This window comes from Erythranthe guttata, chromosome 8, assembly GCF_056151865.1.
Source record: "Erythranthe guttata isolate IM_541 chromosome 8, IM_541, whole genome shotgun sequence".
Classification (NCBI taxonomy): Eukaryota; Viridiplantae; Streptophyta; class Magnoliopsida; order Lamiales; family Phrymaceae; genus Erythranthe; species Erythranthe guttata.
The window spans coordinates 1884886-1896840 of NC_142540.1; the positions used below are offsets into that span (position 1 = coordinate 1884886).

At 37.0% G+C, this 11955-nt stretch overlaps 3 protein-coding genes across 3 annotated transcripts; 1 reads left to right on the forward strand and 2 right to left on the reverse strand.

Moving 5' to 3' along the window:
• Positions 1-371: 371 nt before the first annotated feature.
• On the reverse strand, positions 372-1754 carry LOC105971874 (S-adenosylmethionine decarboxylase proenzyme). The gene has a single exon (XM_012996798.2). It carries the CDS (start codon positions 1588-1590, stop codon positions 496-498), a length of 1095 nt encoding a protein of 364 aa, XP_012852252.2. The 5' UTR covers positions 1591-1754; the 3' UTR covers positions 372-495.
• A 3030-nt stretch (positions 1755-4784) lies between these two features.
• Positions 4785-8052, forward strand: LOC105971895 (cell division protein ftsH). Its single transcript, XM_012996820.2, has 4 exons — positions 4785-6100; positions 6741-7064; positions 7144-7444; positions 7672-8052. Exons 1-4 carry the CDS (start codon positions 5120-5122, stop codon positions 7866-7868), a joined length of 1803 nt encoding a protein of 600 aa, XP_012852274.2. The 5' UTR covers positions 4785-5119; the 3' UTR covers positions 7869-8052.
• A 708-nt stretch (positions 8053-8760) lies between these two features.
• On the reverse strand, positions 8761-11446 carry LOC105971904 (proline dehydrogenase 2, mitochondrial). The gene is made up of 4 exons (XM_012996832.2): positions 10628-11446; positions 9467-10127; positions 9140-9380; positions 8761-9033 (listed from the first exon to the last, which is right to left on the reverse strand). Exons 1-4 carry the CDS (start codon positions 11186-11188, stop codon positions 8988-8990), a joined length of 1509 nt encoding a protein of 502 aa, XP_012852286.2. The 5' UTR covers positions 11189-11446; the 3' UTR covers positions 8761-8987.
• Between the last annotated feature and the right edge of the window lie 509 nt (positions 11447-11955).

Genomic DNA, 11955 nt, shown 5'->3' on the forward strand with positions numbered 1-11955 from the left:
ATCTTATAGGTTTCGAATGTTCTTTAGGTTCAAAATGCGGAACTCGAATCCGATAAAATGGGTACAAATTAAAGAATATTTCACATAATCTAGAAGATTCCACTAAATTTGACACAAAAAAGGTAAGGTCTGTAATTTTTGTTATCAAAATTTACATATTTTCATCTCAAATTTCTGTGTCTTTTTCATGGTTATCAGTACTTTAGTAGTGGAAAAGTCGAATCCAGAAATGTAATAAATATATAAGCAATCCATAAGTTTATTGCAACCAGTAGTAATACATATATCAATATCTGAGTTTATTACAAACAGCAGTAATATATATATATATATATATATATATATATATATATATATATATATATATATATATATATATATCAATCTTCACTCCAATCAAATTTATTTTCTCCAACAGACAAACAGGCAGTAACAATAAAGATAATAATATAATATTCGAGGTTTCTAGAGAAAGAAAATATAGAGATAATAAAATCATTTCTTGGCAGCAGCAACTTCCTCATCCTCATTCTCACTCCAGCAGCACTGCAGAGTAGACTTGGGGGACCCACAGCCTCCATTGCTAGTGAAGCTGCTATACACCATTGCTCCTCCATCACCAAGCTCTTCGAAGCTCCTCTCTCCACACCTATACCCCTCGATATCCAGTGCACCAAACTCGGTATCAACTTCTTCCCCAGAAACCGAAGAATGCAAAGACACGGAAAACTTTGCTGGCTTGAAGCAATCCAGCACCCTCTCCACAAGCTGGCTCAAATCGTCTCTTTCGAACTCATACCCAACCGCCTCAAAGCTGGCGTAGCTGAACCCATCCTCCGGGGTGATGTGAATTGTCGAAATCGCCCCACCTTCAATCGCATTCATGGAGTAGCCACACGGCTCGAAGTCAAAGTCGCAAATATCAGATTGCGGGAGGATCTTTCTGATTCCCGATACCTCAGTCATGACAGCTGCAGAGCTGGACTGGTTCTTGAAGAACACAGAGGCTTTCTTCTGGTCCAAGTTGGTCATGCACATCTCCAGTGTGTAAACTGGGCCAGCTTCGGTCGATGACATGGCGGCACATGCAGAATAAACGTGCCACTTCTCATACTCATCTGCACCCCCCATCACGTAGGCTTTGCTAACGAGGCCCAGTTTGGTGAAATGTTCATCAAGAACAACTACTTCTTCGGTGAAGCTCCGGTGGGGAAATGGCTGGGCGCCTGGAAATATGAAACTGCCGCGGGTGTATCGAACGGAGCTCACAGTCAGCCCGAGTGTATCGGCCATTTTGAGTATGGGTGGGATTGAAAGCAGAAGTCTAGTGGTCCCACAAGTTTTCACAATTATCTTGTATGGGTAGACAAAGAGGCTGGATTCAGATAGGACATACGAATCCACGTCATCGTTCTTGAGAGATGAGACAATGGTGCACTGTGCTGGGTCTAGAATTTCATCCAGCTGGCACTTCGAAAGGGATCGAAGTCCGGACCCACAAGGGTCAGCAAATACACCGGGCTCGGAAAATGAAATCTCGAGCCTCTTCTCGTAGCCTTCGAAGCCGATTGCTGAGGCAGGCATTTCCATTTCGGCTTAGTGAGATAAAAGTGATGGTTCGGAGAGGGAGTAAAAAAGATGAGGAAGGAATAAAAGAAAGTGGGCAGAGTTTGAAGGTTGATGGCTCTATTCTGTTAAAACCACTGTATGTGTGGTTTTAATTCGACACTTGATAAATCTCAGGAAGGCTTGCGAGCGCACTGCATAAGAAAAACATAGTACATTGATTAGAATTCGCATAATGGTAGACAATACGAAACAATGAATCAACACGGATAAGAGAGGAAATGAAAATTGTAAATCAGAACTCACGTTGGAGTATGCAGCAGATCTGAATTTCTTGATTCCACCGTTTGGTCTAACGTCTTCAATGCTGTATCCTAGGGGAGCTTCGTAAAACACGGATCTACTACTGCTAGACTTCTTCCCAGCTTTTGATTCCATTAGAACATTCAATTATCCCTGAAAAAACAACTATAAGAAAGGCATGTTAGACGAGAAAACAACAACATAACTAGAAAGGAAAAAATAGCAGCAGAAACAACAAGAAATAGGATCAATTTACCCAGAAAAAAACGCATTCGGTGCTCAGTAAAATGCTAACGAAAGATTTTAAACATGAAAATTAAATTCCCAGGACTTTTAACCTCTATTTAGTTTTTATCAAGTCCAGAAAATTCACCAATTTGAAACACAATTACCTAATTTTGAAATCTCTAGTCGCCTTTAGGTAAATAGATTTGCAATTAGAGTGAAACTCAACAAAAACATTAATTTGTATTTAGTCGATTTTCGGTAAATAGATCTGCACATATATTTCACAAAATCGGAACCACATTCTATAGCTAGGGTTTATTACATTAACCATGAGCAAAGAGCACATGAAAAATAGCAAGAAATATAAAACCAGAAAACCAAATCGAAACAAAAAATAAAAATAAAAAACATATGCAAACAACGAGATCCGATTACTCAAATAAGATCAAAGAATAAAACAAAAAAAAATTACAGAGAGCAGAGGAAAGGATAACCCAGCTACTTACAATAATTGGCGATTGATGTATGACGAATTATAGCAACCGATTTGAGATTATCTTCTCTTTCCAACAAGAAACAGCTCTCGATCGAAGGAGATTATAGAGAGAGAGAGAGAGAGAGAGAGAGAGAGAGAGAGAGGGAGAGAGAGAGAGAGAGAATTCTGGGGTTTCAATTAGCGGAGGAGCGAATTAATGGAGATTGAGAGGGTTTGAGGTGCTCTTTAAATAGGGTAGAAGATGCGTTCTCCACCAGGTCTCGAGGTAATTACACATTTACCCTCCGCTTAAATTTGCCGCTAAATCGTTCTTCTATGACTAATTTGCCCCTAACGCTTGGCGTAAAGTGCGCATCACGAAAATAATAATTGGTATATGATTCGTTTCCGTATCTGATTCTTTTCTTTTTATGGATTTACTCTTTCTATTTTAATTAATTCCATACTTATCAAAAAAGTGTATAAATAAATTTCATATGTTATTTGTAACACTGTGAATGCATCATAAATTCATAATAACAATTAAATAATTAGATTTCTTATTTTAAAAGCACTCATGAACCTTGATCAAGTATATTTATAAATTTAAATATTTGATAAGTTCGTCAAATATAATTTTTTTGAAGAATTCATCAGATTTAATTTTATTCTTCAATTACTTGGACACAAAGTTTTATGAATTTTTCTGTTTCCTATATATAATTCAAAAGCAAGGGAAAATTATTTATTTAAAAAAATGATTTACGAGATGAAAAAAAAAAAATTGGACACCTGGAATTGCATTTAGAATGGGAATTTTCAAATGCCACGTGGAGGCAGCCACGGCAGCCCCACGTGTACCCAGCGCAAATAATATAAAGATTTATTGAAATAAAAAGAGGAGAGAGAGAGTGGAACGTGCATAGTTCGACACGTGGATAGCCTGCTAGCCACGGAAAATTGTGTGGTGGATCGGATGATATTGGTTTAGGGTTGATTACAGCCCCACAATTGACCCATTAATAAAAAAATAATATTGGCCCATTTCCCCATTCAGATAAATTAATTAAATATGAAAAAGACAGCTGGGTGTTCATTTGTCTCTTTCGCTTTATATTTCCACACTCTTCTAAAAGAAACGGCTGCTTATTTCTGACCCAAATTAATAGGCCCATCAATTTCTAGGCCCACCAACCACAATTAATTGATTTAAATAAGAGTATAGTATTCCCTTTAATTTAATCATATTTCAACTTTTTAAATTTTAAAATCCCTATTTATTTTATATAGAATTATAAAAATTTTGTGTATAATAGCATTAATAAACCCCTCTCCATAATGTTTTTAATGCATTCGGTCTTCCCGAACTTAAAATTAAAGCTCGGGTAATGTTGAAATTATTTAATTTTATTAAATTGATACGCATCTATAAAAAAAAAAAGTTTGGTAATACTCAATTTGTAGCTATAATTGTTATTGAATTGAATGTGTGAACATCATATGAAGGTGTTTTATTACCAAGTGAATTAGTTATGGACCATTTATGGTTATTTCGTCCATTAACATTTTTTGTATTGGTCTAGATAATCATAGTAGCATCTCTTGCGTGTCAAACATTATATTCTTAAAATTTAAAATGATTCAGATAGGCCCTAAAGAATTTGATTTTTTTTTTTTTTGCGATTTTTATAATTGAGAACAAATATGTATCTTTACATAATAATTATCCGACAATTGACATAAAAATAGGTATAAATAAAATAAAAATTGTGTACATCAAAAATATTAAATATTGAAATGGGGTTGGTGTTTGATCAATGTTTAAGGAAGGTGCGTGGAAATTACTCATCTAGAATATACGTACTATATAAAAGCAATAATAATAATAATATAATAATACAATATAGTGAGTTTTCACAAAAAAATAATGGCAAGGAAACAATATTTATGAGCTGATAACCATACAAATTTCAACTTATTTTCTTGGTACGAAGATGTCATAATCAAACACAACATAGAATATAATTTGGCCACGATAGTGGTAACAAATAAAATATCTGATATTATTATTTTTTTATTTTTTTATTTTGGGAGTAGTCATTTTATTTGTTGTGTAATAATGGGCCTGAAGTAAAACTTATAATAAAGACCCCTATGTATCGAATTATTTAAGAAGAAGCCCAATTTTAAGGAAGTTTATTTTATTTGTCGGCTTTAAGTTCCAATAAAGCCCAGGTCCACTATCATATATTATTACCCAAACTTCATAATAATACCAAAATCACCCCCAAACAAATACAGAAATTTCAATTAGACCCCTCCGATAGATTCATTCACAAAAATCCCTCAACCATGGCCTTGCCAACACAAAGATAGAAATCTTCTGCAAACCCATATCCGCTCTTTTTACAAACTCTCTGCAATTTCCAGCTCAAGGTGTTTCAGTTATGGCGGGCTAGTTCACAGTGAAGGTAATTTCGCGCCTTTTCGTTTTGAGGATTTTTTTTTTTACTGGGTTCATGGAATGTTCTTAGGGGTTGTAGAAATATGGCGTCTTTTCCTATTTCTTGGAGTGATGGGCTCTTGATTGCACAAAAAAGATTGAATCTTTCTGTCGGAAAATCCCAAACACTGTCCGAGAATCGATTTACCTTTCTTTCTAGTCCTTCTTTACTGAGTTATTCCTCTTATAAACCCCACAGTAGGCTGTTGTGTAGCAACAAGATTAAGCTAGTGGTCAATGATAAGATAATTGTCGACACTCAGTTGGTGGTTAAAGGGGGAAATAATAATAATAATAGTAGTAGTGGTGGTGGTGGTAATAGTAATGAATTAAGGAGGAAATTTTCGCTGAGATTGCGCCCTAGGTTACGATTATTATCGAGGAGATTGAAAAGGGGTTCGATCAAGTCGGTGCTCGATGGGTTCGCAACGTTTTTGCGGAAGAATATAAAAAAAGTGACGTTTTCCACTTCGGTTTCGGTTGTGTTGGGCCTTTGCTTCTTGTTTCTCAAAGTAACCGCAATGCCTACACCGAAATCGGTGCCGTATTCCGATTTAATAAGCAACCTTCAAAGCGGAGGTGTGGCGAAGGTTCTGTTCGAAGAGGGCACTCGTCGGATATACTACAATACGAATTTATGGAGCGAGAGAGATTCCGAGAATGCGGTAGATTCCGGGAATAATGTAGATGGAAAAGATACGTCGGTTAAGAAAAAAAGTCGAAATTCACCACCTGCTTGGGAATTTTCGACGAGAAAGATTGACCATGACGAGAGTTACCTTCTGAGTCTTATGAGGGAGAGGGGAACTTCGTACGGCTCTTCGCCTCAGTCGGCTTTGATGTCGATGAGGAGTATGTTGATCACCGTGTTGACTTTATGGATTCCTTTGACTCCGCTGATGTGGATTCTTTACCGGCAACTTTCTGCCGCCAATAGTCCGGCCAAGAAGAGGCGGCCCGGGAACTTATTGGTGTCTTTTGAAGATGTTGAGGGTGTCGATTCTGCCAAGGTGGAGCTTATGGAGGTAATAGTTTCTATCTTCGTAAGAATTATATTTGTAAGGGTAAATTACAACCACCCCTGAGGTATGCTCAATTTACGAAAAAAAACCCTCATGTTTGGATAATTACATCTACCCCTCAACTATGATTTTTTCTTACACCTCCACCCTTATGGTGTCAAATTCAACATAATCATCTAGATTTCGTGGAATGTGCTCTAGTTTGTACTCGTTTTGCGTAAAAATACACTTTCTGATGCACCACACAATCTGATATATATATATAAGCCAAAAAACACATATAAGTCAAAAAACACATATTATGATCATCTTGCTTCGAAATGTGGAGTTCGAATGGGATAAAACGGGCACAAAAGTGATATTATTCCATATAATCTCGAAGATTCCACTAAATTTGAAACCACAAGTGTGGACGTGTAAGAAGATTTATAGTTGAGGGGTGGTTGTAATTTACCCAAACAGGAGGAGGTTTTCGTAATTTGACCATATCTCAGGGGTTGGTTGTAATTTACCCTATTTGTAAAGAATTTTGAAGTTTTCGAATTATAGAGTCGATATAAGATATACGTTGTTTGCTTTAGAACTTAAAGAAAATGGTCGATATTTAAGTACCGATACCGATGCTATTTGTTTTTGTTAATAGATAGTATGTTGTCTCCAAGGAGCTATTAACTACAGCAAGCTAGGTGCCAAATTACCACGAGGGGTACTGCTCGTGGGCCCCCCAGGTACAGGAAAGACGTTACTAGCACGAGCTGTCGCAGGAGAAGCCGGGGTGCCCTTTTTCTCGGTTTCCGCTAGTGAATTTGTCGAGTTATTTGTCGGCAGAGGGGCGGCCCGCATAAGGGATCTTTTCAGCGTCGCAAGAAAGAGTGCGCCTTCGATTATTTTCATCGACGAACTCGACGCTGTCGGTGGTAAACGTGGTAGAAGTTTCAATGACGAAAGAGACCAAACATTGAACCAGGTATACATATATATATATATAGATACATCTTGTTTTTTTGTTTAATATAATTAATTAATTAATTTTAAATTTTTTGTAGTTGCTGACGGAAATGGACGGATTTGAGTCGGATATAAACGTAGTTGTTATAGCTGCAACGAATAGACCAGAGGCTTTGGACCCGGCTCTGTGTAGGCCTGGTCGATTCTCGAGAAAGGTGTATGTAGGAGAACCAGATGAAGAAGGAAGGAAAAAGATTTTAGCCATACATTTAAAAGGGGTTCCTCTCGAAGAAGACGTAACCCTAATTTGCAATTTGGTTTCGTCTGTTACTCAAGGCTTTGTCGGCGCCGATCTTGCAAACATTGTTAACGAATCTGCCCTTCTTGCTGCTCGCAGAGGTTAGATCAATTTTTTTTCAGACGCTCGGTTTGTTTTTTTAACTTAATTGCAAGAACTTGGTGTTTGCATTGTCGATTTTCGGAAATAGGGTTTTTGGAGAGAAGAAAAAAAATCGAAAGTAGGATCTTTTTTTTGAAAATCAAGAATGTGTGAATCTGAGAACTATTATTCATTTTAAATACTCAGCGACTTAATTATAAATTCGGGTATTTTTCTGATTTGACAGGGGCTGAAAAAGTATCGAGGGAAGATATAATGGAAGCTATAGAAAGAGCGAAATTCGGAATAAACGAGAGGCAAACGAGCGCTACTACAATAAGCAAGGAACTGGTTAAGTTGTTTCCTTGGATGCCTTCTCTTACGAATAGAAACAATTCGAGAAAAGATCCACAACCTCCACTCGGCTATCAAACTTTAAGCTAATAAGTGTACGTTTTCGTTTTTTTTTTTAATATATTCGAACTCGTACATTTTGGCTATCATTATCCGAGTGTCTTTCTGCGTTTTTTGATGATTATATTCCGTGTTCGAAATTCTTGATTGATTATTTTTTTTCGAATTACTGGCTATAACTCGTTATACATGTAAGTTATTTAGTCTTCACTAATTCGTCATGCTTTTTTTTTATAATTATTTTACTAAAATAATGGCCTTATTTTGGATGTAATATATTATTATCTATCTCTTTGTTTAAGCCATTTGATGATGTCTTCAAACTGTTTCATGATTGAGATGGAATAATAAAATAAATCCCAATTGTTTTTATGGACTAAACCTTTTTAGATTGAATAAGAAAAAAGTTGCTATCTTTTTTTCTTTCCAAGTAGATTCCCAATATTTGTTTGCTAATTGGCCCCTCCATTTTCTACGAATTTATTTATTCGATTTTTCATCGAACAATAAAAACGGTGCTTTAATTTGATTTGATTAGCAATCTAATCAAACTCAAACGCAGTTTCAATTGAGCCCAACAAGTAGTCGAGTTCGAGTAATTTGATATTTTAGAAATATTTTATCAGTTAAAAATACGGGTTTAAAGTCTGATTCGAACTCAAACGAGCTTTTAACGATCAATTTATAATCGAGTAATTTAATTTGATTTTTGAAGCCTAACTAACATCTTGCATGATTTTGACATCTTAATTTCATAATCAAGATTCCTGGAATGGTATCTTTTCCTATCATTGTTCCGTGTTGTATTTTCTTTTGAATTTAAAACCAACCTGATTGCTACAGGTGGGCCCCACTTCCCATTGTGTTTGCTCTTTTTTTTTCTTCCAAGATAATTGGAATTTTGATACTGTTACAATAATGCTGAAAAAAAGATTGTTTTAGTATATGAAATAACAACTTTTAATCAATCTTATATGCAACATACATACAGCACAAAAAAAATGATAAGAAGTTTCTTCTTGACACTGTAGAAGAAATTTGTACACTAATCATCATATTTTTTGATTCATTAATCTAATTACTTAAATTAATTATCCACTAATCTGTTTTACACAAATTCTTGCACTTCCAACTTTAATTTTATAAACTTCAGAACCACGAAGCTGGTGATCTTAATCTCCTCATCATTTCCTTTCTGCACACAATCGAAGAAAAAATATCGACTATTTTAAAACGACGCGAAATTCGAACCTTTTTTTTTTTTTTAATAATTAAAAGAGTTTATTGTGTTTTTTTTTTACCTCATTAGCATTTTATCAGTGGCTGAAGTAGACAGCATACCCCTGTTTTCTTCGGCTCGTCTCATAAGATACGGCATAATTTGATCGACCGGCCCGAAGGGCAAGTACTTGCTAACCCTAAATCCGGCATTTTTCAAACCGAACGAAAGCGCTTCCGACATTCCGTATAGCTGAGCGAATTGTAAACATGGGCTGTCTTTTTTTATCCCCAAACTAACCGCTTTCGAAGCTGCTAATTTGCCTGTCAAAAAAGAGAAAAGGGTTACGTTAGGTTATAGCAAACGGTTAATTGCAAATAAAATAAAATAAAATAAAAAATTTATTTACTCGATTCGATGTTGTGGGTGGCTAGTACGACGGATCCACCACCGCCGGAGATTTCATCGAGCAAAAAAGAAGCGCATTCGTTGTAGCAATCGTGAGTCTTTTGGATGGTATCGTGGATGGGGGTCTCGGCCCCCAACGAGGCGGCAAGCCGATTCTCGCTCGACATGTAGGCCCCACGCACAAGCTTGAACCCCACCGGCACCCCCATTCCGTCCGCGGCCTTCTTCGCGGTCGCCAGCCTGTCCTTTGCGTCCTTCAGATAAGCCTGGATCGTGTTGAAAATCAGCGGATCTTTTTCTCCCGTGCAGGCGGCGGCGGAGTATTTCACCGCCGCCGAGTAACTGAAATAGTCGATTGCAGGCTGAATCGACGTATCTTCCGCATCAATCAACAGAGGGGTGTTTATTTGCAAAGCGTGGTCGCAAATTTTCGTGAGTCTTTCGAAGGCTAAACCGAGATCTTTCTCTTCTTCGGGGGTTAAAGATTCCGGCTTTTTCGGGGTGTGGTAAAGCGGGCTCGAATCGGAAAATATCGGGAGTGATTTGAACTTCCATGGAAGATTTAGGGACTTATCTTTGTTTTCCCATCTTAGTAAATCACTTACTCTTTTGAGTAAACTAACAGGACAGATTGCAGTTATCTTCACCACCACAAAACTAACCTATTAGAGCAAAAATTTACACTATTATTTCTGATATACGGATACCCCTTTAATAATTGTTTATTGCATTTGGTACCTTTAATTTTCTCTAATTGTTGAAAAAAACCCATGAGATTCAATTTTAGCAAACTACCCTCTAGAGACTATTTTTCAGGAGGTTATACTATGTGCCAAAAAACGAAATATTATATGCTACACCTGGTTATTTATGTGGGGTGAGTTTGGACCGAAGATTTACACATAATCACACACACATGTATATGTGTTTAGTGGTATAGTTATGTAATCAAATTTAAGTTCAAATCCACCGGATGTAAATAACCAGGTGTAGGATCTAATTTTCCGCCAAAAAAATTATATTAATTCAGGTTTTTTTTTTGCTAATATTTATATCAAAAGGGAGTCTTTTAGCAATTTTATATAATGCAGGGGTAGTAAATGCAATAAAACTCCTTTAATAATTTCGAATGTAATAAAAAAAAAATTGAAGGGAAACTTACTTGACCAGGTTGGTGTAATTTGGTCCATTCGATGGTACGAAGGAATTCATGGAGGTTGAGATCGCAGGAGTGGTTGTCGTCGGCGTGCTCAAGGCCGTAATCCATCATGGCGGAGAGTCCGGCGTCCCAGAGCCTGGAAAGAGTCGCCGCCGCCGCGTCGAGGTCTTTTCCGGCGCAGAAGTGGCTGTAGAAGGTGTGCTCGGTTGCGTCGAGGATTATCTTTCTGGCGAGTGGGTTCTCCATCAGCCTCGAGTTCATCACCGCCGTGCCCAGATCGACCATCGGCCCGAACGACGACGCGTGGATGGCCGCGGTTGACTTGAGCAGTTTTCCGGTGGAAATCGACTCGAACAGCCGCTTTGTGTCGGTGAGGTCGATTCCGTCGGCGGCGGAGGTTGTGGCGGTGGGGATGGAGGCGGGGGGTCGATTCTTGGCGAAGGAAGAGGGTTTTCGGGGGGCCATAGTTTCCTGGAGGAGGGAGCTGACGGAGGGGGCGGCGTAGTTAAGGCGGCGGAGGTTGCCCGGAACCTTTGACCGGATGCTGCCGTTGACCATGGTCATGGTGGTGGTTTTTGCTTTTGTAATAACTAACTTCGTGGTTCTTAATTCAAGTACAGTTGCCGTATATATATATATCTATAGAAAAACAGAGGAGTTTTATTACAGAGATAAATTCCACGTTTTTACTGCGTTGAAAATGACTTCTTTTTGGATAAAATTCACAAACACACACACACACCTGCGTGTGTGTGTATGAATTTTATTTTTTTATTTTTTATTTTCTGTAATGTTTTTTTGGATGAATGGGTGGGTGTGTGTGTGATTTTTATATGAAATATAGAAACTTTTAGGCAGTGGGCATTTCCTGAAATGCTGGGAGTATAAATGACACGTGTCAGCTGCATTTAGGGGTTAGCAAATATTGAGGATCACTTCTTAATATTAAAATGCAATTAAAAAAAGAAAAGAGAAACCTATTTTAATGGGTCTTTGTCTATTTAGGTGTGTGAAATTTATCCAAATAAATGAGATAATATTGCCTTGTCACCTCTGATTCACTTGTTTCTCAATTAATTAATGAAGTATAATACATGATATCCAAACTTATGAGACATAAATTATAGTATAAGCTCTGGCTTGACTAAACTTATTTTAAACTTAAACATCCGATAAACTCTTACGATACTATGTTTTTTAAAACTCATAAACAATTACATTTAATTTTTAAAATAAAATAAAATAATTAACTAATTTGTTATCAAAATTAAAATCAATCATGTGGTAAAGTAAAAAAAAATAAAAAAATTGGATCCCTGATTATAGGACTG